The sequence below is a fragment of the Gracilinanus agilis genome, chromosome 6 (assembly GCF_016433145.1).
Source record: "Gracilinanus agilis isolate LMUSP501 chromosome 6, AgileGrace, whole genome shotgun sequence".
Taxonomy (NCBI): domain Eukaryota; kingdom Metazoa; phylum Chordata; class Mammalia; order Didelphimorphia; family Didelphidae; genus Gracilinanus; species Gracilinanus agilis.
This window is the reverse complement of record NC_058135.1, coordinates 7914837-7941817: the sequence shown is the minus strand read 5'-3', so window position 1 is coordinate 7941817 and position 26981 is coordinate 7914837. Positions and strand designations below refer to the sequence as shown.

General features: G+C 39.2%; 1 protein-coding gene across 1 annotated transcript in view; it reads left to right on the top strand.

Moving 5' to 3' along the window:
• Nucleotides 1–26981, top strand: part of KIAA1109 (KIAA1109 ortholog) — a 209985-nt gene that overhangs the window by 47709 nt on the left and 135295 nt on the right. Inside the window, exons 22-33 of the mRNA XM_044681108.1 lie at nt 3057–3337; nt 6316–6566; nt 7967–8225; nt 8520–9357; nt 13416–13486; nt 14172–14345; nt 15406–15526; nt 17533–17679; nt 18141–18265; nt 18894–19093; nt 23392–23589; nt 25436–25647. Coding sequence (XP_044537043.1) covers nt 3057–3337; nt 6316–6566; nt 7967–8225; nt 8520–9357; nt 13416–13486; nt 14172–14345; nt 15406–15526; nt 17533–17679; nt 18141–18265; nt 18894–19093; nt 23392–23589; nt 25436–25647 — 2877 coding nt within the window. The remainder of the gene's footprint in view (nt 1–3056; nt 3338–6315; nt 6567–7966; nt 8226–8519; nt 9358–13415; nt 13487–14171; nt 14346–15405; nt 15527–17532; nt 17680–18140; nt 18266–18893; nt 19094–23391; nt 23590–25435; nt 25648–26981) is intronic.

The window sequence follows — 26981 nt, the reverse complement described above, 5'->3', positions numbered from 1 at the left end:
GAGTTATAAAAGTTGTGGTTGCCATTTATAATACTTAAAAATTAAATTATGAGCATGTTAGTAGCTTTATTACAGCAAAGTAGAGATAGTAAAGAGAGGGAAATGTAGGAAGGAGGTAGAAAATATTACCTAGCTAAATACTCTAAGTCCAGATCCAAGTGCCTCCAAACTTTGAGTGCGAATCCGAATGCAAATATCACCAGCCCATGAGTGTCTCTAGCCAAGCGTTTCACCAACCAAAAGAGAATCTGATGCCACAAAGACTGATCCACCTAAGAGAGTCTAACTGAAGATAGGAGAAGAGCTGAAAAGCCAGTGTCTCCGGCCTGGGTCTCCTCAACCCAAGCAAGTCACTGAAGTTGATCACCTCTTTTAGCAAGAGCCACCAATGCAGAATGAATCAGCAACCCAGAATCTCCAATGAAGAATGAATGTTCAGCTCCCTGGTCTCGCCTTTTATAAGCCCTTTCCACATCATTTCCTATCTCTCTGGTTTCTACTTCCTTTCACTGTGGGCTGGTCTGTCTCTGCACATCTCAATGGTAAAAAGACCTCCAGGTTCCTGATTAATTAAATTAAAACAGAGGACCGGGATGTCCAAGTCCCTGATTAAGTTAAAAAGAACAAAGGGAGTTTAAATTCCTTTTCACACTACTTATGGACTGAGAACCTTTTTATTTCTTGACATGGAAAGAGAATCAATTCCCAGGTTGTTTAAATGGATGTCGATGTTTACTGTAAATTTCATATATGTCTGCTGGTTCTTAAAGATGCCATTGATTTTTATCAGGTAGCTCTTGTTTTAATATCATTTTAAAAATATTCCCTTTTCTTTTTCATTAGTTTTTAGTGGCTTTTTTACCACACAATATTCTAAATCAATTATACCTTCTAGTAGTAATGCTGTGGCTTTCTCACTGTCCATTTCTTCCCTCACTCCCCATTTCCTTTTCTTTTTCTATGACTAATGCTCCTTTTCCTTATATTGTGATTTTTTTTGGTAACTTAAATTTTTAAAAATTTTGATTTTGTTGCTTCTCTTGCCTTGTTTTACAGTTAATTTTCTTCCTTTTTGGGCTTGTTCTTCCCTTCTTATTCTTTTTACCCATTTCTTTGCATTACTTGTTTCCTTCACTGTCCTCAACTTTATTTTGAGAACCTTTCCTCTTAACCTTTCCTTTCTTTTTCAACCTCTTGCCACCTTCCCTTTTCTTAAACCCTTACTTCTGTTTTAGAATCAATACTGGGTATTGGCTCCAAGGCAGAACAGTGGTAAGGGCCAGGCAGTGAAGTTTAATTGAGTTGCCCAGGGTCACACAGCCAGGAAGTGTTTGAGGCCAGATGAATCCAGGATCTACCATCTCTAGGCCTGGCTCTCAATCCACTGAGCCACCTAGTTTCCCTCCACCCTCCCTCCTCTTTTTAAATCCCTTATTTTCCTTTGGAATGGTGTGAGGGGTATTTTGAGGAGCTGTGTATGAATGGTAAATGATGGGCATCTGTCAGAACAGAGATTATGGGCTGGTAATGAGTATTTGCTTCCTGACATTTAATAGATAACTTCATATGTTGCTGCAGAATATTTTCTTTGAATGCTTGTTTTATGTATCTAAGAAAGATCAGTTGAGGAAATGAAAGGAAAAAGAGGCCAATATCTCAGGATTGAGTTGGGCAGGGGAGGGGAATTCAAAAGTTGGGTGAAAAAAACAATAAGGAAGAATATTCATGAAAAGAAAGGAAACTTGCAAATAAGGATAAAGGAGGCAGCAGAACCAAAATGAAGAAAGTCTAACAAGAGACAAGAAAAAAGAGGTAAGACTTAGAGAATAAGAAAAGGATAATGGAGTAAAATAAACTGAAAAGCCCACTGGATCTCTGTTTATTTATCTGGGTTCCCTAATAAGGGAGTCTCCTCTAGCTCCTGATATTGTAAGCTCAATGAGGCAGCTCCATGCCTTCTTTACCTTTGTTAGCTCCCCATTGATCCAGCACAGGACTTTTTCTATGGTGAGTGATTCTTAAATGGCTGTTGAGCAAAGCTGCATCTGGAGGCTGAGAACCTCACCTCAGATCCCAGCTTCTCCCTTGACTCTAGCCTGTGTGAGCCTTAGGCAGGTCCATTTGTTCATCTATAAAGAGGACTTCTCCTTTTCCTCCCAGCTTGTAATCTGGCCTGCACCTGCTTTGTAGATACTTAGTTAGGGGAGGTGATGTTAGAGCAGGGCGGGGAACAGCAGCAGGGAAGGGATTTGAAGGGAGAGTCCTGTTTTGATATTCTTTCATGTTCTACCTCCTTTGATAAGTATATAGAGAAGGTGCTCCCACACCTATGGGTTTATCTAAGCGAAGCCAAAATGCCTAAGCAATTTCCAGCCCCTATTCTCCTAAGGTAGCCACACAATACAATTTCTAGGTCTCATTTTGTGGCTTGTAGAGTTTCTGATCTGTAATGTACTTGGGTGAATTGACCAAAAACATTGTTATTTTGCCTTCCATGTCTGGCTATGATTTCAAAACTCTTGGTTTGGAGAGTGGGCCTTGGTAATCTGGCAAAAGATAAATTGGAATGGAGTTGAGGGGCAGCTAGGTGGTTCAGTGGATAGAGAGCCAGACCTGGAGTTGGGAGGACCTGAGTTCAAATTTGGCCTCAGATGCTTCCTATCTGTGTGGTTCTGGGCAAGTCAGTGAACCACAGTTGCCCAGCCCTTTCCATTCTTCTGCTTTGAAATTGCGTCTTGTATTGATTCTATGACAGAAGCTAAGGATTAAAAAAAAAAAAGAACCATGTTAGAGAGAAAAATCTCTGTGTGTCTAAACCTAGAGAGGTTTTGCTATATGATATAGGAAAATTGTTGACAGTGCAACCACTGGTTCATTTCTGCTAGTCAAAAGACATGTTTTATGATTAAGTTGTTTGAGTGCATATAGTTTTATGCAGGTGAAGTGAGAAGTCCAGATCCTTTTGGAAATTGATCCACTATTCTCTCATCTGTTCTAACTTACCCAGTTTTGGTTATAATGACTTAAGTTATTTTGTTTTCCATTGTATTCTTTAGATGGGTGCCATTCGAGTTGCAAACTGTAATCTCCATAATCAATCAGTTGGGGAAGGTATAAGTGCTGCAATTCAAGATTTTCAAGTGAGACAGTACATTGAGCAATTAAGTAATTGCAGAATTGGACTTCAGCCTGCACTACTGAGGAGGGCTTACTGGCTCGAGGCTGGATCAGTCAATGTAGGGCTTGTTACTGTTGACATTGCCTTAGCCGCTGACCACCATTCCAAACATGAGGTGCAAAGGCACTTCTTAGAAACTCATGATAGAAGAACCAAGAGGTGAGTAAAAATATTGGGAATGAGGGCATTCCTTTACTTGTTGTTAACCATTGGAGTGGGGAGAACATTTGGTTTTTTTTTTGTTTTGTTCCTTAAATTCTTTGCTAATCACAGTTTTAGCAAGCTTTAGCTGGGTGAAAAGAATGCCTCTGATTGGTTAGAGCCAGTTGCTAATGAAGGTAATATTAATAGGAGTAATTGCAGGCAACCCAGGCTGGTTCTTGGCCTTTTCCATTCTTGGAAAAACTGACCAAAATTCTGTGTTCCAATTAGAGTGGGTCATATTCTAATCTAGATCTATAAAAGACAACATGAAGTTAGGAAAACAGTAGGAGAATGCAATCCCTCCCATTTTCAGAAACTCAAATGAGTTGTGCTGAGCAATGGAGGCTTCATACTGTCAAGGTTAAATTTTTGGGGTAGGAGTTTGAACAAAAGCCAGTGACCAGTTTGTTAAATGCAAAACACATAGTTTATTATTAGGAAATAGGAAGGAAGAAAGTGAAAGTAATCTTATAATAGCTTGTAACTATACCCAAGATCCCAATTCTAACTAAATTTTTCTAAAAATCCCTAAATCGGGGGCACTCAGTGGATTGAGAGCCAGGCCTAGAGACGGGAGGTCCTAGGTTCAAATCTGGCCTCAGACACTTCCCAGCTATGGGACCTTGGGCAAGTCACTTTAACCCCCATTGCCTAGCCCTTACCACTGTTCTGCCTTGGAGCCAATACACAGTACTGACTCTAAGACGGAAGGTAAGGGTTTTTTAAAAATAATAATAATAATAAAAAAGAACTAAAAATCCCTAAATGTATTTCAAATGCCTCAGAGGGCAGTATCTTCTGCTAGACTGAAGTCTTGCCTTCTCTCCTACTCTGACTATCTAATATAACCACTATTTATCAACTGTATCTACCCAAGTTATTAATAATCAATAAGGTTATTAAGGCCTTAATTCTGTTCCCTGTCTCCAACCAGAGAGAGAACTAGCAGCACAACCTCTCCCCGGGAGACCCAGAGACAAAATGCCCTTTCCAACATCTGCAACTTACAAACCACACTCAGCCACATCCTTATAAATGTCACCAACTGCCAACCTGCACAGCAGGGGGTCTCATACTCTGAAATCTCATTTCTCCCTTTCCTCTTATGTATAGAAAAGGGAGAAATTAATAAAAACTCTCTTAATACACAAATTGATTGTTTGAAATCAGTAATGTCTCATTAGTCAATTCAAAGTCTTTCAGATAAGTGGGAAAATCAAAAAGATTCATTTGCCACTGGATTGTAGATGGGCAAAAGGATAGACGACGAAGATAGGCTGGATAGAGTTATGAATAAGAAACTAATTTTTACTTAATGCTTTTATATGTTGCTTCTTTAATACATTTTAAAGGAATGCTTTTATTATTGTGTTCATTGTGATTGCTAGGCATCCTTAGATTTTATTGAAATTGCATTTAATTTGTGGGGCTAAGCATCTACTGGTGCCAGGCACTGTACTAGGGAATGCCCAAACGTGGAATGTAACAATCCTTACTCTAAAGGAGTTTACGTTCTACCAAGAGAGACAAGTTCATAATTTAATAAATACAGAAAAATTTATATAAAGAATGATTACAAGATAAAGGTCACATAACAGTGAAATATAAGGGAGAGAACAAGCAGTGGGAGGGGAGCCTGTAAGGAAAAGCTTAATGATGTTTAGAGGGACTAAGGCAGATGAGAGGAGTGAGTGTGTTCCAAGAATGGGAGGCGGCCAGTGTGAAAAACAGAGACCAGGCCATCTCATCTGGATCACAGAGTGTGTGAGAAGGAAAAACATACAAGGCTAGAACAATAGTTTGGATCCACCTTGTTTGGGGCTTTAAAAAGGCAAATGAGGAGTTTATGGATAGGGCAATAGTGGAATGGTTAGATTTGTCTGAAGGTAGATTATAGGGAGTAAGAGAGACTGAGCTGTTGAAGATGATGAAGAAGTTTTGAACCTGGGGCCCTGGAAGGATGATGAAACTCTTGCCAGTAATGGGGAAGTTTGGAAGCGGGAATGGTTTTTGTTGGGAGATCCTGAGTGCAGTTTTGGCTCTGTTAAGTTGAAGGTGTCTCTTGGACATATAGGTTGAGACATCCAATAGGCTTTTGGTGATACAAGTAGGGCTGGAGAAATAGATTTGAGAATCATCAGCAGAGAGGTGATCATTGAGTCTGTGGGAGCTGATGAATTCAGCAAGTGAAATAGTTGAGAACAGGAAAGGGCCCAGGCCAGAGCCTTGGGGGGCAGCTCCCTACTAAGGCCTGGCCTGAGTAAAGCAAAAGAGACTGAGAAGTCAGAAGGTGGCAGAAGCAAGGCCAAGAAAACTTAGAGAGAAACCAGGATCCAAGCAGAGAGGGTAGTAGGCAGCCTCAGAGGCAGCACAGACCAAGAAGATGAGGACTAAGAAAGGCCATTAACATTTGAAGATTAATTGACCCCTGGTACATTTGGAGGGATGAGAAAGGGAAAAGGGATGTTTTCTCAAGGGGGTGTTCTCAATGTACAGGGTCAAAAGCCCTGGAGGTGAAGGCAGAACTAGAGTTCTTGGTCTGGCTTATCTTCTTATTAGACTTTTTATGTTTGGCAAATCACTTCCTATTCCTGAGCCTCAGGTTTATATCTGTAAAACCTGATTGTGTATACCCACCACCCAAACATTTTGGATGTGACACAGAATAGTAGCTGACATTTTCTTATTGCTTTAAGGTTTACAAAAGCATTTTATATACATGTACTCTTTCCATCTCACTGATAATGACCTTTGACATGGGTTTTTTTTCCTCATTTCATATGATAAAATTGAGGTTCAGAAATAGGAAGTGACTTGCCCAGAGTCACCCAAGTGACCCTGTGAGATTGGAACATGGTGTCACACAGACTGGTCATCCTGAGGATTTTATGATTGTAGGTAAATATTCTTTGGCATTTTTCTTTGCTCTCCAGGTTATGGTTTTTGTGGCCAGATGACAGCATGAAGAATAAAAGGAGCAGGAACAAGTGTGGCTGTTTGGGAGGCTGCAGGTTCTTTGGGGGCACAGTCACTGGCCTGGACTTCTTCAAGCTGGAAGAGCTCACACCTTCCAGCAGTTCGGCCTTTTCTAGTACAAGCGCGGAGTCTGACAGGTGTTATGGGCAGTCTCTCCTTCAGCCTGGAGAATGGATTATCACCAAAGAATTGCCCAAAGTTGTTGATGGTAAGAACAGGGATTGGTGTTTCATTTGTGGTATTGACAAGATCTGCAAGGATTTCTCATGGTAGCTGAAAGTGACACCTTGCCACCAGAACCTCCTGTTGCTTAAGTTCAGTCAGTTGCTCATTCTGCTAGGAAAAAGACAAAGAAGAAAAATTTGGTGGCTTTCTCAGCATTACACAATGAGGCAAAGCTGCCTGTCTTATTTTCCAGTTTGCAGGGACAAGCATGCTTTGCTTTTTGACACAAAGTAAAAGTGTTTCTTACATCATTTCTTGGAGAGCGAATTCAAATACACCTTGCCTCACATTATCATGCCTTTTGTGCCCTCAGTTCTCTTAGCAATTGCAGTCAGCTAGCATTTGTTAAATACCAACTGTGTGCGAGGCATTACACTAGGTACTAGGAATACAAATAGAAAAGTGAGGGTCGACATATTTCCTGACTTAAGTAAATATGGCTTAGCTTAATTGAGTTTCATGCCAAGGAAATGACTCCGGAACCAGTCATTTTCTGTCTAGTCAAATATAGTCAGGTTCAACCTTTATTATGTCCTGAACTACTGACTATGTACCATACCAACTGACTTTAATTCAAGGAAATAGTCACAGTCAAAAGAGGTGAAAACCAATCTGCTTATTGTAATGAACCAGTCCCAGATCTTTTTCATTTCTTAATCCCAAATAATATTTTTCTAATACATTTTTGCTGTCATCCCTTCTGCCCACTTTTGAATTGAAGGCACAGGGTATTTATTGACACATGCACACTTGTGTTGACTGCTTTCACTTAAATTGTCATTTCCAGCTACATAGCAGAGTAGATAGAGTACTGGGCCTAGAATCAGGAAGATCTGAGTTCATACTCTCATTAACTGTGTGATCCTGACTGGGTCACTTCATCACTCTCTGCCTTATTTTCCTCATCTTTAAAATGGAGATAAATAATAGCACCTTCCTCACAGAGCTGTTGTGAGAATCAAATAATAGAATATTTGTAAAGTGCTTATTAGCACAGTGCCAGGCACATAGTAAGTGCTGTCTTAATGTTATCCATCATCATCATCATTAATACTAAATATAATAAAACTTGTTAGGAGATCTTGGATTTCCAGTCTCCTACCACTATCACATACATAATCGATAGATATATTTTTTTTTTTTTTGGTAACAGATTCACTCTGTCCCCTTCTGCCTCTTCTGGCCTCCCTTCAGTTTCCACATTTCACAGAGATGTGGCTTTGTATTTTGTAGCTCTGTGGTTTTCCTTATTTTTCAGAAAACTACCTCATTCCTCACAGTTCTCAGACAACAAGGATTTGTGAAGGACAGGAACCAAGCCTTTGTAGCCTGACTTTTAGGGTTCTAGAACAAAATTAAAAACATGAATCTTTTTATGTTCAGGTAAAATAAATGGCCCCAAAAGGAAAGACTGGGACAGCAAGTCAGTGGGGCTCGAAGTAGAGAGAAAAGCCCACTCCCTGAGTCTCCAAGTGCCCTTACGCTCCCACAGCTCATCCTCTTCCTCAGAGGAGAACAGCAGTTCCAGTGCTGCCCAGCCCTTGTTAGCCGGGGACAAAGAGAGTCCTTCTTCTGGTGCTGAAGAACCCATGATGCAAAAGGATGCCTTATTGACTTCCAAAAAGGACGATGGCCAAGGAAGGTGAGGCTTCTGAGATTTTGGTCAAAAACTATCTAAAAGGTTCCTTTTGTAACTAGTTAAAACACTGACGGGTATGAACAAGTCTTTGAAGATGTGGCTGTCATCAAATGTTAAATACAGATGTGGTTAGAGTAGGTCTTACCCTTAGCTTTCTTTGGAAAAACCTGTGCATCCGGGGACATTTGCTTTATTTGGGAAAGGATGATAGAAAATAACTAAAAGATTTTTAAAAGCTGGAATCTGGAACGCATAATTTGAGCACAGTTGTAATAACAGTTTTGTTTTCTGATCTAGCATTCCTGCAGACGTTTCTGGAAATAGCCCTGTTTCTCCAAATACTCAGGATAAGTCTGGAGTTCAATCTCCCCTTAGATCCCCCTTAAAACGACAGGCATCTGTGTGTTCCACCAGGCTGGGAAGTACCAAAAGTCTGACTGCGGCTTTCTATGGTGACAAGCAACCCGTCACAGTTGGAGTTCAGTTCAGCAGCGATGTCTCCCGAAGTGATGAGAATGTGCTGGATTCCCCAAAACAGCGAAGGAGCTTTGGTTCCTTCCCATACACACCATCAGCCGACTCAAACTCATTTCATCAGTACCGTTCAATGGATTCCAGTATGTCAATGGCTGACAGTGAAGCCTATTTTTCGGCAGCTGAGGAATTTGAACCAATAAGCAGTGATGAAGGCCCAGGAACTTATCCTGGACGGAAAAAAAAGAAAAAACAGGCCCAGCAAATTGACTATAGCAGGGGTTCCATCTATCACAGTGTGGAAGGACCACTTTCAGGCCATGGAGAAAGCATTCAGGATACCCAGACTTTGCCAATTAAAACTCATCCTTCTCAGGCATCATTTGTTTCAGCCCTTGGAGGGGATGATGAGCTTGGAGAACACCTGTACATAACTGAAGGAGAGAAAATCACAGAGAGGGAACAGATTACTTCTCAACAGCCTGTAATGAGTTGTTATCAAACCTACCTGACTCAATTCCAGGTGATTAATTGGTTAATTAAGCACCCAACAAACAAAAGAACCTCAAAGTCCTCCCTGCACCGACCCCTAGATCTGGACACACCAACCAGTGAAGAGAGCTCATCATCTTTTGAACACCTCTCCGTCCCAACTTTCAAGGTATGCCATGGTATAGACTTTGGGGGAAAGGAGAGGATCAACTTCATTTTTTAAATTTATTTGTTGGTTGGCTACATTAAAATTCCCAGGCATCTCCCTCCCTCTTTCTTTCCCTCCCTCCCCTCTAGAGAAAGCTCTAGACCAGTGATTCTCAAAGTGGGCGCCACCGCTCCCTGGTGGGTGCTGCAGCGATCCAGGGGGGCAGTGATGGCAACAGGTGCATTTGGGGGCAGTGAATAACTGTAAGGGGATGCTAAGTAATATTTTTTTCTGGAAAGGGGGCGGTAGGCCAAAAAAGTTTGGGAACCACTGCTCTAGAGATAGCATCTCTGGCCAAATCTATCCATATCTATCCATATGTTTATCTATCTATGCTTTGTTTCTCATGTTTCTATTTATCACTTCTTTCCTGAGAGGCTCACAAATTATTTTTCAGACATTAATTCTGTATCTATATAATGTTCTCTTGGTTCTACTCTTCACTTTTTGTACTTTCATGTGGGTCTTTCCATGTTTTTTTTTTTTTTAATTCACCTGCTCATTTCTTATGGTGCAGTAATATTCCATCACAATCATATCCCACAGCTTATAAGCCATTCCCCAATTGATGGACATCCCCTCAATTTACATTTCTTTGTTACTGTACAAAGAGAGCTGCTCTAAAAATTTTGCAACTTATAGGTTCTTTTCCTTTTTCCCTGATGACCTTGGGAAAGAGACCCAAGAATGGTATTGCTGTTGGAACTAAGGGGATACCCAGTTTTATAACTTTCTGGACATAATTCTAGTTTGTTTTCCAAACTGGTTGAATCAGTTCACAGTTCCAGCAACATTAATTTTTGCATTGAATATCAGACTAAATAAAAATAAGCAAGAAAAAAAAGAATATTAGACTCTACATAAAAATAATATTTAAACATATAATTTTAAGGAGGTGAAAGATGTTGAGACATTCAACTTTTTGAGATAATAGGACTCGGGACCATTTTGATTGATCTATATGTAACAGGAGTTACCCAACTAGTTATATCCCTAAGCCAAAATTATTGTGGTGTTCCAGATTTTGGGAGATTCATTTTTGACTTTCAGTTTTCTGAAAATTTATTGTATTTATATGTCCCAAATGTGCAGTTTTAGCCAAATTGCACATTCTTTACCTTGTGTTTTTAATTTATCTTTTGATCCAGACCTGGGATTTCAACTGTATAGGGGAGAATTAGGCAATTCCTTCCACAAATCTGGAGTGATGCAGATTGATTGTCCTGTTCATAATATAGAAATTCCCTGCCTCTTGCCTTTCCATTGTCATTAAATACTGAACTATTTCAGGAGAGCTCTGATCTCATTGACATGCTTTTTCTTCAGTTGTGGAGATTGCAGTGTGTCCAAGCCTACTCGTAAGTTTGCAATAAAGAACCCATCTACCAGGAACCTTCCTCGTTTTTTTGGAAGAATTGTCAGAGTGGTTTCAGCTTTCACTGCTACTAAGCCGCCATCTTGGCTCTGCTGCCTTGCCTTACCACTCCCAGCTCTCCTTCACTTTTGTGAAGCACATAGACTGGCCAGCTTGTCCTGATGAAGTGGTGTAGAATTTACCAGGAAGTAGAATTTTACTTTGATAGAATAAAATAGCCAATAATGTCTAAGTTTTCTGCAAATTCCAAAATTAACTTTTCAGAGTTGCCTTCCAGAGAGTTTATTTCAGAAAGGTCTTCCTGTTTATTATAGTAACTTACAAAGTAAATGATAAATGCCCCAAATTACAAATTTACACATACTGAATTAGCAAATGAAAGCTCCACTGCTGAGAGGAACATCTACCTACTCCAAAGAATCTGGAACTGGATGTTAATGTGGCAAAGACTCTTCTATTTCATTTTCGTGAGAATGGGTACTGATGAGCCTGTTACAATCAACAAGCAAGTACAAAGAATGGGAGCACACAGGCTCCCTTTTATTCACATGAATCATGTATTCCTCATCATGTGCTGCTGGCGTGGATTGGGGAAAAGGAGCTTAAGCTAGGAACATGAAACTTAACTCGGTTTTCTTTTCTTCTTACTCCATTATATGGGCTTATGAGAGGAGCTCACCATCTTGTCAGGACCTGTTCCTCACAGCTGCTCATCATATTTTCAAGTTTAATCAATACAGAATGCCAAATTTTGGGTCGGATAATATTTGTTTTGCTCATTGCATATATATAACTTAAGGGCTAATACAGTTAAGAGTTCTTTAGCACTTTTTGAATTTTAAAGAAGATTTAAATATCCTTTGAACAAATTTTTTATTAGTCAAACACTGTGTGTATGTGTATATAGAATCAGAGGGTTGGAAGAGGCCTCTCATCCAAACCCCTACACTAGAAGAATTACCCCCTAATGCAACTGAGAATTTGTCCTCATCCAGCCTCCATTTAAAGGCTTTCAAGGAGAGGATGCCCACCACACCTCAAGGAAGGGAGTTTATCTTGATGTCAAACCTAAATTCACCTCTGCTGCTTCTGCTTACTGTCCCTGGCTTTGCCTCGTAGGACCAGATGGAATGAATCTAATCTCTTCTCCACATGACTACAGTACTTGAAGATGGCTATACTCAATCTCTCCAGCTCCTTTATTTTTTAAATTGTTTTTTAAAGTTTATTTAATTTAGAGTATTTTTCCATAGTTACATGAATCATATTCTTTCCTTCTCTTCCTCCTACTCCCTCCCATAGCCAACGCACAATTCCACTGGGTTTTACATGTGTCATTGATGAAGACCTATTCCATATTACTAGTATTTGCACTAGGGTGATTGTTTAGAGTCTACATCTCCAATCATGTCCCTATTGAACCATGTCATCAAGCAGTTGTTTTTCTTCTGTGTTTTTCCTCCCACAGTTCTTTCCCTGGACGTGGCTAGTTTTCTTTCTCATAAGTCCCTCAGAATTGTCCTGGATCCTTGAATTGCTGCTAGTAGAGAAGTCTGTTATGTTCGATTGTGCCACAGTGTATCCGTCTCTGTGTACAGTGTTCTTCTGGATCTACTCCTTTCACCTCGTATCAATTCCTGGAGGTCTTCCCAGTTCACATGGAATTCTTCCACTTCATTATTCTTTTGAGCACAATAGTATTCCATCACCACAATTTGTTCAGCCATTCCCCATTGAAGGGTTTTCCAATTTTTTTTGCCAACACAAAGAGTGTGGCTATAAATATTTTTGTACAAGTCTTTTTCCTTATTATCTCTTTGGGGTATAAACTCAGCAGTGTTATGGCGTCTCCAGCTCCTTTAGCTGATCCTTTGCTGGGTCCTGGTCACCCTCCTCTGGACACTCTAGTTTGTTGTTGCCCTTCTTAAAATATGTCACCTAGAGCCCATCTGAGGTGAGGGCTAATGAGTGCTGAGAACAGTGAGGTAATCACATCTCTACTGTCAGTAACCCAGCCCATCTTAATTCAGTCCAAAATCACATTGGCTCCTTTGGTAGCTACATCCATTTCTGCTGACCCTTGAGCTCCTACTCCACAAAATCCTCCAAATCTTTTTCAGAATGATTGCTATCTAATCAGGCTGCTTCACCCCTCTGTACGTAGGAAGTGCTTTTTTTTTTTTGTATTTTGTTTTTCTATCTTAAGTGCTAGGCATTTGTTATCCCTACTGAATTTTATCTTATTAAATGTGGCCCAAGACTCTAGCCTGGCAACATCTTTTTGGTTCCTGATTCTGCCATTAACTGTGTTAGCTGACGACCGTAGCTTTTGGTCATCTGTAGATTTGATAAGAGGCCATGCTAGCAGTTTGTGATAGATCACTGCTTCCTTTTCCTACATATTTGCCAGCTATCCGTTTCACAATTTTCCCAGGAGTCACTTACATTAGGCCTATAACTGACCATCTCTGTTATTGTTCCAGAACTGCAGAGGTCCTCAGAGGCAATAGGGTCTAGCCTTTTTATTTTACAGAATATTTTCTTCCATTTATGTGAATGGATTTATGAGAACTTATGTAAAATTGTAGAGACTTCAAGAAATGTTTCATGATAAATTTTTAAGGATTGCTTTTCACTGTTCTAGGTCATCAAACAAGGCCTCACAGCTAATTCTTTACTAGACAGAGGCATGCAGCTCACAGGAACAACATCAAAGTGAGTAAGAATGATCTAGCCCTCTTTTAATAATATTAAACTTGGTTTTATCTATAGATTTTGGCTTTCTGAATTCAGTTATATTTACTTAATTAAATAGGAACACAGGAAGATGTAGGAGCAACAATGTTGGAATCATCAGCTTCTTTTATTTACAGCATTGCTTCAACCTAAACTAAAAGAAGAATTTTTATGACTCATATTGTGAGATAATAATGTTAGCTCCCATTTAGATAGCTCTTTAGGGTTTGCAAAGTTTTGCACACATCATCTTTTTTGATGGTTTATGAATGGATAGAAAGTTTTATGTAAGGCAAGTTAGCTTTGGGAATTTAATATTTGACTCATAAAATAAGATGTTAAAAACATCTTGGAAGGACTCCTATCTAATTTAGATTTGCTTCTCATTTTTTGTGTTCAATCTGCTTGTCATCCGTGACTGATTTTGTAGCCTTTTATGTAGCGTGTATGTGAAAGGTATCTTGTCATTGTAATATTTGCTTATTTGCTAAAGACAACTAAGTTAAGGACTCATGGGTTCATGTATGTACATAGTGTGACTTTCTTTAGTTTTTTAGAAACAGTAAAATTTTGTCTTATAAAAATATATTGTTATCTCAGTGATTGTAAGTCCTATTTCAGAATTTGAAAAACGTTAAATCCGTCTTTGGTTTGACTTCCACAGTACTCCATATACCCCTTTGGAAAAGAAAGTCATGGATAACACAGATGATGAGACGTTAACAGAAGAGTGGACCCTGGATCAGCCAGTCTCTCAGACCAGGACAACGGCTATAGTAGAAGTGAAAGGAACTGTAGATGTGGTTCTGACACCCCTGGTAGCTGAAGCTTTAGACAGGTATTTTCTTTAAGCACATCTCTACAAAGATAGTAGTGAACGATTTAAATAACGAAATATTAGTGTGCAAAGGAAAGTCAAATTCCACAAATAGTTGCCAAATAACTACCATGTGCAGGGATCTGGGGGTACAAAGCAGAAAACAAGCTCAGTTCTTATCCTCAAAGACCTTACCATGTAATAGGAGATCTGTAACTTAGACATAAATAAAGATAATGCAAACACAGAATGTTATGAGTTAAAGGGAAATCTAGACAAAAGTTAGGAAAGCTGGAGGATGGAGGGAAAGGAGAGGGAGGGGATGTCTTCAGGTTAGCATCTACTCATTTACTTCCCTCAGACTTCCAATAATGAGATTGCAAAATGTGGGCATGTTCCTGAGCTGCTAAGTCTAACACTGTTGATCAACTTTTTTTCATTGTGTATCTACTACACATTTTGGCAAATAAAACAGTTATGTGTGACCTTTCTCCTCAGAGAGCTAACAGTCTTCCTGTGAGGTACAGATAAGAAAGTGATGGTGCCATAAAGTTAAATAAAAAATTGTGTGATGAATTGTGCTTACTGATGGAGTTTGAAAGAAAGAGAAATAAATGAGGGTTAGAGTCAGCTTGCTCTATGGAAAAACCCTTTGAAGGTTTCTATGTAAAACAGCAAAAATTAAGAGACTAGATGATCTTACTACTGTATTGCAAATAGAAGATGGTTTTATCTTAAGTTCTCATTCTTAGGAAAGCATGTGGGAATGAGAGTCTTGCCTAAATATCTGCATCACAGTGTTGTAGAATTGTTGCACATGTTCTCCTATGGTTCTCATTCCCATTGACTTTACTCCTGAGTAAACTTCTTGTCTTCCCCTTTTCTTCTTTTTTCCTTTCTTTTTTTTTTTTTAACCCTCACCTTCCATCTTGGAGTCAATACTGTGTATTGGCTCCAAGGCAGAAGAGTGGTAAGGGCTAGGCAATGGGGGTTAAGTGACTTGCCCAGGGTCACACAGCTAGGAAGTGTTTGAGGCCACCTGCTCCTTTTCTGCTAAATATATTTTTCTTCTTTCTTGCAGATATATTGAAGCAATGGTTCACTGGGCCAGTACCCGGCACCCAGCTTCAATAGTGGATCATCTTCATTCCAAGGTTCTAAGAGAAGCTGTGCAAACTAGCAAGACCACCTTCTCTGAAAATGTAAGATTGTCTCTCTCCCAGTCAGTCCACAAACATTGACCAATTGTCTACACATGTATTTTCCAGGTGCCCTGTATTAAACACTGGGGACACAAAGGAAGGTGCAGACAGTGCCTGCCCTCTAACAGGGATGACAATAGGAAAGCAGCTTGGAATAGATGAGATGTCAATAGGAGAGAATGGGCTGAGAGAAGGAGCTAGCTTTAAGGGGGAAAAGGAAAGCCTTCCTGACAATAGATTGTATCTGGGACTTGAAGGAAGCCAGGGAGCCCAGAAGGTGAGGAGATGAGGAGGAGAGCATTCCAGGTCTGGGGGGCAGCCAGAGAAGAGGTATAGATTTTGAAATATCAAGAAGGCAAGTATCACCTGATCAGGGATTTGGTTTGAAGAAAGATATTCAAGGTACAGAAATTGTAACGTATCCATACAATAATATTGACATATTTAATTTGGCGTTTGTGGAACTTCCCTGTTATTTGGTATAAAATTGTTTTACCTTGTACTCCCCATAAAAGAAAACATACATAATTGGTATTGAGAACTGATAGAGATGACCAATTATATTTTAAAATACGAAGCTTTATTTTAATTCTGTTTCTAAAATAGGTTAATAATTCCAAGTTCTTCATCAAAACTGGACTTTTGTGAGTGATTTTCTGCTCTTAATGGGCTCTCTTTTATTAAAAAAAAAAAGTCTCTATCTTTGGGATCAGTTGCTATATGCCTTAATTTTTGTGATAAATCAAGGTTTGTTTTTAACTGGATCTGCCATTATATTATTTGGCTTATTTTAGAACAAAATTTGTGATTTTATATAGTGGTTCCAGCCATGCGATTCAATACAATATAGTTAAAGTTAGACACTGGTGTTCCTATTGAGGATCATCCTTCTAGGTCTCAGATCTTATTTACATCATTTTCTTAATTTAGTTGGAGGGAGAACCTAAGTCACTTGTGAGCCTCTCCTGGGGAATAGAATGAGAGAGAGGTTTCCTTTAAGTAGAATCAACTTAAGATGCTCTCTGGACAGTTCCTGTTTTCACATCTCCAGATCATGGGATGATAGATTCAGAGTGGTTGGATCCTGGAGCACTGATTTTGTGGCCCGGGGACAGCATAGGGAGCAAGGGACACTGGCTTCTTTTGGTGTTCCACTGCCTATCTGCACAAGCCAGATCACTTATTAGACCACAGCTCCCCAGTCCATGCCATGTGAATGATAGAGTGCCAAATCAGCTTTGGTATGGTCTAGAATGAATGCTTTGCTTACGAGAAGGGATTAGAAAGGGGTGGGACTATGTGTTAGCAATGTTTTTGCAGTAAGAACACTACAGCCTTCAAAGGCCTTTGGGTTTGTTTGTGGTTTTTTTGGTATAATAGTAATTATAGACTGATAAGAGTATATGAAAGGCAAAATACTATAGTGGAGCGAGACAGATAGACAGACAGACATGCTTTGGGAGCCCAGGGGCTCTAGATTCAAATCCTGCCTCTGATCCATTCTATCTCTGTCCCTGGTGTTGTTCCTTAATACTAGATGTTTCAGAGAAGACTCTGACCTACATTGGTAGAGGGAGCTTAGCACATGGCCTGGCACATAGTAGGCTCAGCACTCTTATCTTCTGTGCCACCTAGCTTAATGGAATGAATTATCAGAAGGACTCTTGATCTCTCCCAGAGTTAAGCCTGTTTTCCTAGAGGTGGTATAATTGTGATCCTGAAAGTTGTTTGTGTGTATGTCCATCTGCCCTCTTTGTATGTGGCAATTCCATGTCCATTGACTTCCTCACTTTTCAGATTAGTTTCCCCTCTAATAAACTGGATTTGTGTGTAAGGCTGCAGATCTAGGACCAGGTAAAACCAGAAACGGTGAGCCTTGGAAATTAAGTTGGATGAGTGTCCAGCTAAAGTGACCTTACAGACAGGATTAGAAGATTTTGATAATCCTGAAAGCTGTTAATTGTGAATATTGGTAAAAATAGTCATCACCATTTCCATCTTCTCAGTTGTCCTCCAAGCAGGATATTAGAGGAACAAAAACTGAGCAGCCAACCACAGGACGTGCCAACCAAGGACAAGCACAGACGAATCTTATGCCTAAGCAGGATAATGTAACCATTAAAGGTCTTCAGGCCAATGTCAGCATCCCCAAGGTAATCATTTAGTCTGTGTTTGGGGGAGAACATGAAGAAGAATTTCATTGTCTTATCCACTTGGCTTTCCAGACTGTCAGAGTTGATGGATAGATTTGGATTTCTTCTACTTAATGCTAGGTTTTCCACGACTCATTAAAGACACAATGGGAATGTAAAATCTGAATGAAAATGGCCCTGACATTATAATAACAATGTCTAGCAAAATGCTTAGAATCAATCTTCTAATGTTTTCAAATGGATTGGATGATGACTTTCAAATTTTACATTTCTATACTTGTCATTTAGCACAAGGACAGACACACCAACTTTATTAATCTTACATGCTTTCAAGTTCATGTCCTCCTCAAAGGATAAATGTGACCTTTCTGCCAGAAACTTTTAAAAAAGTATTAGCATTTTGGACTTTGGCTAATTCAGCCGATGTTACTAACATTTCTTTGTACCACTTTATATTATAGGTAAACTTGTGTTTATTGCAAGCATCAGTAGAAGAATCTCCTACAGCTTCTGGGAGAAGCGTAACTCATGTTTCCCTCGTGGCATTGTGCTTTGATAGGATTGCTACACAAGTTCGTATGAATAGGTATAAAGAATGTTGTTGTTGTTGTTGTTGCATAAAACAAGAATGCCATTTTCATCGCACAGTTTAATATAGTAAAGCAAACCTTTAAAAAATTAAAATGACAAGTGCTCTTTCTCATATGTCTGAAAAGTGAAATTCCTGTTTCACAGTATCTAGCATATAAGAGAAAACAAGTTGTGAGGGCAAGAAGCAGAGAAGCCCCATTTTCTTTAGGAGAAAAACATAAAAATTGATTGGTTATATCTGTAATAAAAATTTTCTTCTTTTTTTTTTGTATTTTTTTTTATTTCTAAACCCTTGACTTCTGTGTATTGGCTCCTTGGGGGAAGAGTGGTAAGAGTGGGCAATGGGGGTCAAGTGACTTGCCCAGGGTCACACAGCTGGGAAATGTCTGAGGCCGGATTTGAACCTAGGACTTCCGTCTCTAGGCCTGACTCTCAATCCACTGAGCTACCCAGCTGCCCCGTTTCTTTTTTTTATTTAGAAATTGTTGAGATCAGAGTTACCCTTAATTTTAACACGAAAAGGAAACATACCCTTAAGCTGTAGACATTAATAATTGAATGATTTTATTTAAGCTGCCAGCTTCTACATTTCTAGTAATGCTCCTATTTCTTCTCTTGATAAGAGGTGTGGTTGAAGAGACCTCAAACAGTACCGAACCTGGCAGGACCTCCAACTTGGATAGATACGTCCATGCCAGCAAAATGCAGCCTCAGTCCTCGGGCTCTCTGCGGTCCAATGCTGGAGTCGAAAAAGGCAAAGAAGTTGCTGCTAAGTTAAACATTCATCGAGTACACGGACAGCTAAGGGGCCTTGATACGACAGGTGGGGGAATACCACCAAGTCAGTTTTCTTTGACTTGGGAAATTTTCTTTTGAAAACTGCTCTGACAGTTTTCTGTTTTTTTTTTAAAAGATGGTAGTTGGTAGATGTCTTTCCCTTTTGATCTACAATCCACTGAAACATTTCTCTTGCTTGAGTTATTGTTTATATTTATTGTAGTTTAACTCTTCATTCTTAATAAGCAGTTGAATGTCAAGTTCTTTGTACTTTTGGAGTTTTTACTTGTATAGGACCAATATCAAGTCTTTGTATATCATCCTAAATAAACACCTTTTTACAGTTACAGGGCAGGGTCTGAGGCACCTCAGAGAGAGAATGCTCTGTTTTGGTGTTTACCTATATGAATGAAATCACAGGTTTGGCCAGAAGATAAAAATAGTTTTCTGTCCCCTGTTCAGTGTGACTGCTTGAGTCAGCATAAAGGAAAGAGTCCTGTGTTAATGTCTTTAACTATCTGATGCTTATATCCCAGTAAGATTATAGAAATAAGACTTTTTTTTTCCTTGTCTCCAGGACCTTTCTTCTCCTTCTCCTCCTCCTCCTCCTCCTCCTCCTCTTAACTCTTCCTCCTCCTCCTCCAACTCCTCCTCCTCCAACTCCTTCTCCTCCTCCTCCAACTCTTCCTCCTCCTCCTCCTCCTCCATCGTCATCATCATCATCATACTGGGTATTGGTTCTAAGGCAGAAGAGTGGTAAGGGCTAGTGAAGGGATCAAGTGACTTGCCCATGGTCAAACAGCTAAGAAATGGCTGAGATCAGATTTGAACCCAGGACCTCCTTCTGGGCCTGGCTCTCAATCCACTGAGCCGCCCAGCTGCCCCCCCAGGACCTTTCTTCTTGATGTTAAACATTCAGTCCCCCTGGAATGGGCAAGGGGCATGAAGTTGACTGGTCATTTTTTTGTTTTCTACTGTTGAGCACATTGCAGTCCAAGACAGAGTAGAGAAGCAGAGCAAGCTTCCCTGGAGAAGCTGCCAGTGGCCTTGATCTAGGCAGTTAAGTACATTTAAGGGTTTTTAAAGAATTCTACCATCCTTAGTGAAGTGGCCTGATCCCCAGAAATAGCAAAGGTTTTTAGAGTCAGAAGACCTGTATCCCAGGGCTCACCTTGGCTCTGAAGCCCAGAGAGTAATACTTGTTCAGCTGAATTTCCAGAGTTTTTCTGAAGGCAAAGTAAGATGATGTATAGAAAGCCAGTGCTAATGATAAAGCTGCCAACACTCCTCCGCTTAAGGTCTTGTTCTTATCTTCGGTGGTAGAGCAAGGAGAGCCTATGTATAGAATAGGAGAGGGGCAGGGGCAGGAGAGTCTTTTGGGCTGGGTTGCAGAGAGTTGTCAAAGCCCATCAGAGGAGTTCATATCTGATCCTTAGAGGCCCTAGGAGTCCACTAAACCTGGACGAAGAGGGCAATGACATGGCCAGATGTATTAAAAGAAAATCATGCTGGTGAGGTTATGCAGCAGTATGGACTACTGTGGTGACCAGCTTGAGATGGAGAGAATTAAGCTTTTGCAGTAGTTTAGGTGAGAGATGATGGAGGGGCTGGACAAAAGCAGTAGCCAAGGTGTGAGTGGAAAGAAGTTTCCTCCTGGGAAAAAGGTTTGGGAAAGTAGAAATGGAAAAATTTGGCATCTGATTGGATGTGTGGGGTGATGGGATGAGGAATTGAGGGTAAAGTAAATTTACCAACTGTGAAAGTATGGTGGCAAGTTTAACAGAATTTCAAAAGTTTGGAAAGAGTCAGAGGCCTTAGGGAAAGGAAAATGAGTGCAGTTTTCAGTGTGCTGAATTTGAGATAGCTCCAATTTGAAAAGTCTAACAGGTAATTGGTGATAAGGGGAGAAATGGGGCTAGATATGTAGATATGAGAATCATCTCTATGGAGCTGAAAGTTAAAACCCATGGGAGCTATGAGGTTACCAAAAGAGAAATCTATTGGACAGAATTTCTTAACCCTTTTTTGGGTTCATGGACTCCTTGACAGCCATGTAAAGCATATGGACCCCTTCTTAGAATAACATTTTTAAAGACATAAAATATAGTTCAAGATTGCAAGAAAAGAGAGACTTATGATTGAGTGAAAACTAGGGTTTTGTGAGAAACTGGAGATTTTGAGAGTGAGAAAGATGATTTATCTTTTGGAGATGATAAAGCAAGGTGCCATCGAATGTCCCTGTAAAGGGCTCAGCCTTGGCAAGAAGGATTACCTCTTCAAAGTCAGAGACTTGAGGAAGAGAGGAAGATGTGGGAGATGTTATCAAAGGGGTTTGAGACAAAGAGAATGGGCATAGAGAAGCTATTGTATAATGGCCTGAGATTTTTCCATAACTTAAGAGATAAGGTCCTCAGCCAAGACGGGGAGGAGGCTGTGTAGATTTTTTGATGAAGGAAGAAATGTTCAAAATCATTCTTGTAGGGAGTGAAATAGCAACTTGATTAGGGGGGAATTAAAGGATTTCTTGTTGCAGTGAGGGTGCAGGTGAGGTTAGATAACATGGATGATTTGTATTTTACCTAGACAGCTTGGATGAGGGCTTTTCTCCACTTTCATTCAACAGCTCTTGAAGGCAGATAGTGGCCGTCATCCAAGACTGAGGTTTGGAAAGACAAAAGCAGTGATAGGGCAAGGGGCAAGGAATTCAGGAACCGAGGACAGTATAGAATTGAAAGGCATGTAACATCCCCACCCCCACCCCAAACCCGTGCTTGTCTTCCATTGACTTAGGAAAAGCATTTGATTTAATTGAGCAGAATCTCCCATGCTTGAGTAAAGCTCATTCATGAAACCGTAATGGTTATGAGAAATCTCCAATTAACAAGCATTCAAAGGTGTTTGCCATTCTCATGGAGTCTGTTTATTAAAGAGTCCAAATGGAAAGAGATGGTCCTCATGTTCCCATTCCCTGTTTCCTGGGGGAAATCAGCCATTGGTTCTTCTGAGACCGAACTTTTATCCTCTGAGTGCACCAGCAAGACTGGACTCATAAAATGACTAAGTAGTTTTGTTCTAGAATAGGAAGTGTCTGGTTTAGGAACTATGAAGGAGGCTCAAGAGTTCTCCTATGCTCAGCAGGAGAGAGAAGACAAGTAGGAGCAGAGCTGCCAGGTCCTCTGTTCTTTTCACAATATTCAGGCAAGAACAAATAATTAAGGATCTTTTATTTTTACATCAATTAAGTTTCCTCCTGTGCCAATCAATCCATTAAAAAAAAATCTGAAAATATATACAGTATTCATCACAGAGACCTCCCATTCACCTATGCAAAAGAGTTGACATTGGGAGTAGTGTTAGAGGAATCCTCTCTTTTCTTCTTTGGAATCATGCTGGTTGTTTGTAATTTTGCAACATTTTCTTCTTTTTGTCTTGTGGTTGGGTTTTCCATTTATGTGATAGTTGTGGTTTAGACCCTGTAGACTTCACTGCATCTGTTCATAGGGTGTTTTCATGCTTCTCTATCATAATTTCTCATAGCACAGTAATATTCATTTACTTTCATGAAAACTAATTGGGTTAGCCTTTCCCCAGTTGGTGGATATCACTTCTTATTCTAGATACATTAATTTTGTTCATGCAGAATTTTTTAAGTATCACATAATCAAAATTATGTATTTTATCTTTGGTGATGGCCTCTGTCCCTTGTATGGGATCTGTCATACATGGTTTGCTCTTATTTATTTCTTCTTGCATGCCATGAAAAGAATTGCTGTTGATTTAAAAAAAAAAAAAATCTAAATGATCTGTGCCTGAGTCACCTTAAAACATCTTTTATATCATAACCAAGACAGAGCACAGCTATAGAGGCAGGCCACTTTCTGAGTGTAATCTTTATGTATAGCCATTTATTGTGCAGAGATTTTCTATTTTAGTCCAAGAATAATCTTCTTTCACAAGTGGGTGTCTGATAAATTGATTTTGTTTTGTCTACGTAGTGATCAATAAGTGGTGTATTCAGGTCGGACATTTCCCTGAGCTAAAACAACCGGCTTTGTTTTTTTCCATATCAGTTTTTATTCTAGATTTTTAAAATAGCCTTTCTTCCAGAACTAAATTTAGTCAAATTGCCTTTAAAGAATTATATCCTATTTCTCAGACTTTCCTCTTTAAAAAAGCGAAAGGCAAACAAGAAAAATGTTTATATTATCTAAAAAAGGGTGTATGGTAAAGAAGTATATTTTAATTACTCCTTTCTTATAGTGTCATTCTGCCCATAACTAAAATTTTTCATAACTTAAATTGCCCATGATAGAGCTGTTGGTGTTTGCTTTCTTTTGGAAATAGATAATGGGACCTGTGCCATCACTGCCATTCCTTTTGAGAAGTCGAAGGTTTTATTTACTCTTGAAGAGTTGGATGAATTTACTTTTGTGGATGAAACTGATCATCAGGCCATTCCAGATGTAACTCGAGTAGGCCCAAGCCAGGAAAAATGGGGATGGATAATGTTTGAGTGTGGACTTGAAAACCTGACAATAAAAGGTAAGCGCACTGTAGAGAGTTTCTGCTGAGCATGTTACAACAAAATTCAAGATGTTTGGCGTAGATGTATCACTGCTCTCTTGAAAGTGATACCTGGAGAAGTTAGTAGCCAAGGCACCCACTGGGTAACAGACACTGTGCCTAGGCAATGAGAAGACAAAGCAGCAAAAATGAAGTAATTGGTATTGTCATTGCAAAGTGCTCCCAACAGGCTTCAAACCTTCCTGCAGGTCTCAACTGACAACCAAGACTGACAGTAAGTTTAAAACCAAAACCTTTGATTTTATGAGGTTTACACTATCTGGCTTCACCAGCAGTTAACTCTGACCAGGTCAGAGCCTGATCTAGGGTCCAGCACAAAGACCACTCAGTCACAGATCAGGCAAAGTCACTGGAAGTTGTAATTTATTCTCAAAGAGTGGTTTGGAGGGGAAAGGGAATTTCTGTCACTATTTTACTAACTAAATACCCCAGGAACTAAACCTTCGCGAGAAGGGTCTTCAGAGAGTTTGATGAACTACTCTTATCTCTCTATCCTCTCTTACCTAAAAACCCCAAACCCGAAATCTAGCTATCCTACTATCCACTAAGCAAACCTGTCTTGATTATTATTAGAGGTATTGGTCTATGGCAGATTAGACAGGGACCCATGGGAAAGGTCCCAAGTCCAGATGGACCAAGACCTCTGCTTACTGACAGCTGCAGATAGCTGGATGTTGGTTCAGGCTAGCTTCAGGTTCAAAGATCTTTTTCCAAGGGAAACACAGGTCTCGGCAGCAAGAAGAGGTACAGGAACTCCACCAGGTACTTGACAGCCACTCCTTCCAAGTACTTGCAATCAGCAAACCCCAGAGAGAGAGGGTCTAATAGCTGCTGAATTCCAGCTCAACCCTTCCTTTCAACATTCCAGAATCTTTCCTCATGCATCTGTCCTCTGCAGACCATCATCTCTTACTATAACCCTCTCTTCCTTATCACACTATCTTTGAGGTACTTGTGTGTTTCTGCTTGTTAGTTGTGGGGCCAGGAGGGAAACCAGGGAATTGGGAGTGGAGAGCAGGAACCAGGAGAGGCTTCCATGGAGAAAGCAGTTTGAGCTGAGAGTTTAATGAAAGAAGGTATTCAAAAGGGTTGAGAGTACAAAAGAGTAAATATGGGGTATAAAGACAGAAATCCTTGCTATCAGGAAAGTTTGCATTCTTTTGGGGAAAACAACAAAGACATCTTTAGCAAGAGTTGGCAAACTGTACTCCAAGGGCCAAATCCATCTACCACCTACTTTTTACAACTAAAATAGTTTTTATGTTTCTAAATAAAGTTTTGTTTTATTATGGGCAGGATTTGGCCCATGGGCCATACTATGGTTTTTTATAATAGATATACACAAATATACAAAATAATAAATATATAAAATATAAAGTAACTACAATACAGTTTTGTGAAGATGTATATGAGCATCTACAGAGACAAAAAAGGCCTCCTGCTGCAGGTGACCCTGGGGGTGATTTTTAAAAAGGGCTTCAGGGATCCCAGAGGCAATATATGAGGAAGGAGTGTGTTTCAGGCTGAGCGATGCTCAGTGAGGAGGAAGCATGAAGACATCAGGACATTATTTGAGACAGACAGAGTGTTTAGAAAGAACAAAGTTTCATTTTAAAAAGCTTCAGCTTTACTTATATAACTTTGAGAATAAAGCTCTGATTTCTTCAGATAACAGCAATTGCTACATATTTTTTATGAAAACATATCTTTTTGGTAGAGAAAATGATAAACAATTCACTTTGGGAATTTAAAGAAATACTTCAGAGAATAACTTTCAAACATTTTTCCATTCCTATCTTTATAGGAGGAAGACAGTCTGGAGCTATTTTATACAATGCTATTGGAGTTATGGGTAAATCTAATGCCACAGAGAGGGGTGGACTACTGACGTCCAATAATTCTTCTGATTCTCCAACCGGCAGTGGCTATAATACTGATGTATCTGATGATAATCTTCCTTGTGACCGAATTAGCCCTTCCTCAGACATAAATGGAAATTCTATTTCAGATGAACAGGTTGGTGACTAAGCAGATTTCTGGAGCACATTTGCTTACTTTACTTTAAAAGTTTATCATATCTGATTAAATTATTAATGTCAATGTTTTTTGAAAAATATTCTATTAGAAATGAAGAAAAATCAAACTTTCTTTTTATAGTTGCATGAAATGCTTTGTGAGATAGTCTGGTCTCAAATTATGCCACATAAGTTCTAAATCTATGGATATATGTCAGACTTCATGTAATGTGCTTTGAATACAGCAGTCTGCATCTTTTTTTCTACAGTGTTAAAATTTTGGTTACTGTACACTAAATCCACAAAACAAATTAACATGCAAAATAAAGAATAGAGTTGTACATGCAACCTTTAACATGCTATGGAAAACATTTTAACAAAGTAGAATGAAATAATCAGATATTTATTGACATTTTTTTAAGTAGGCCTTTTAAAAACTTCTGATTATAAATTTTTATTGATATCCTTTTTGTTTTTTAATATGTTTGCATCATTTACTTTTCTCAGCATATTCTTCCTTGCCCCTAGAGGACTAACCCTTATAAAAAAGAAAAAGGAAAAAACCCCAACAATTCAGCAAAGCCAACATACTCTTTGTATGTGTTGCTCATGTCCACAATCCTAGATTTTTACAAAGGAGAGGAGGAGATGGAGGGGAATAGGTGTTTTCTCTTTCTTCCTTATGGCCCAGATTGATTATTGTTATTCAAAAGTTTTCCATTTTAATTGTTTGGTTATTTATTACTGTAATTGTGCTTACTGTTTTCTTGGTTCTTTTCATTTCACATCAATTTGTATAAATCTGTCTGTGCTCCTCTATGTTCATCTTTATTTCTTCTTTTAAACCAATACTATTTAATTATATTTATGTACCACAATTTGTTGAACCATTCCCCAATTGTTGGGCATTTACTTTTGAAAAAGCATTCATTAGCAAATAAACAAGCAAAGTGCATTTTCTCTCTGTCCCCTTGTAAATCTATCTAAAGTTATATTTCTTTTGGTATTCTGCATGCGTGTGTGTGTGTGTGTGTGTATGTGTGTGTGTGTGTATTTGAATTCAGTATTATCCCTCATTATTGCAATGATTTTTCTATTTGATAAAAATATTCTGTTTTTTTTAAAAAAGATGTTCCTTTTCCATTTTTAAAAATGACTTAAAATATTTAGGCAAATGCTCTTTTTTTTTTTTTTTTTTTAGAGAGGGTTTTTCAGGTCTCTTCTATTCAGTAGATTATATGAGTTCACTATTCTGTCTATAATTATACATGTGACCTTGGGTAGATTACTTAAGCAATCTAGGAACCCCTTTCTTCAAAATCAGAAGGTTATTAC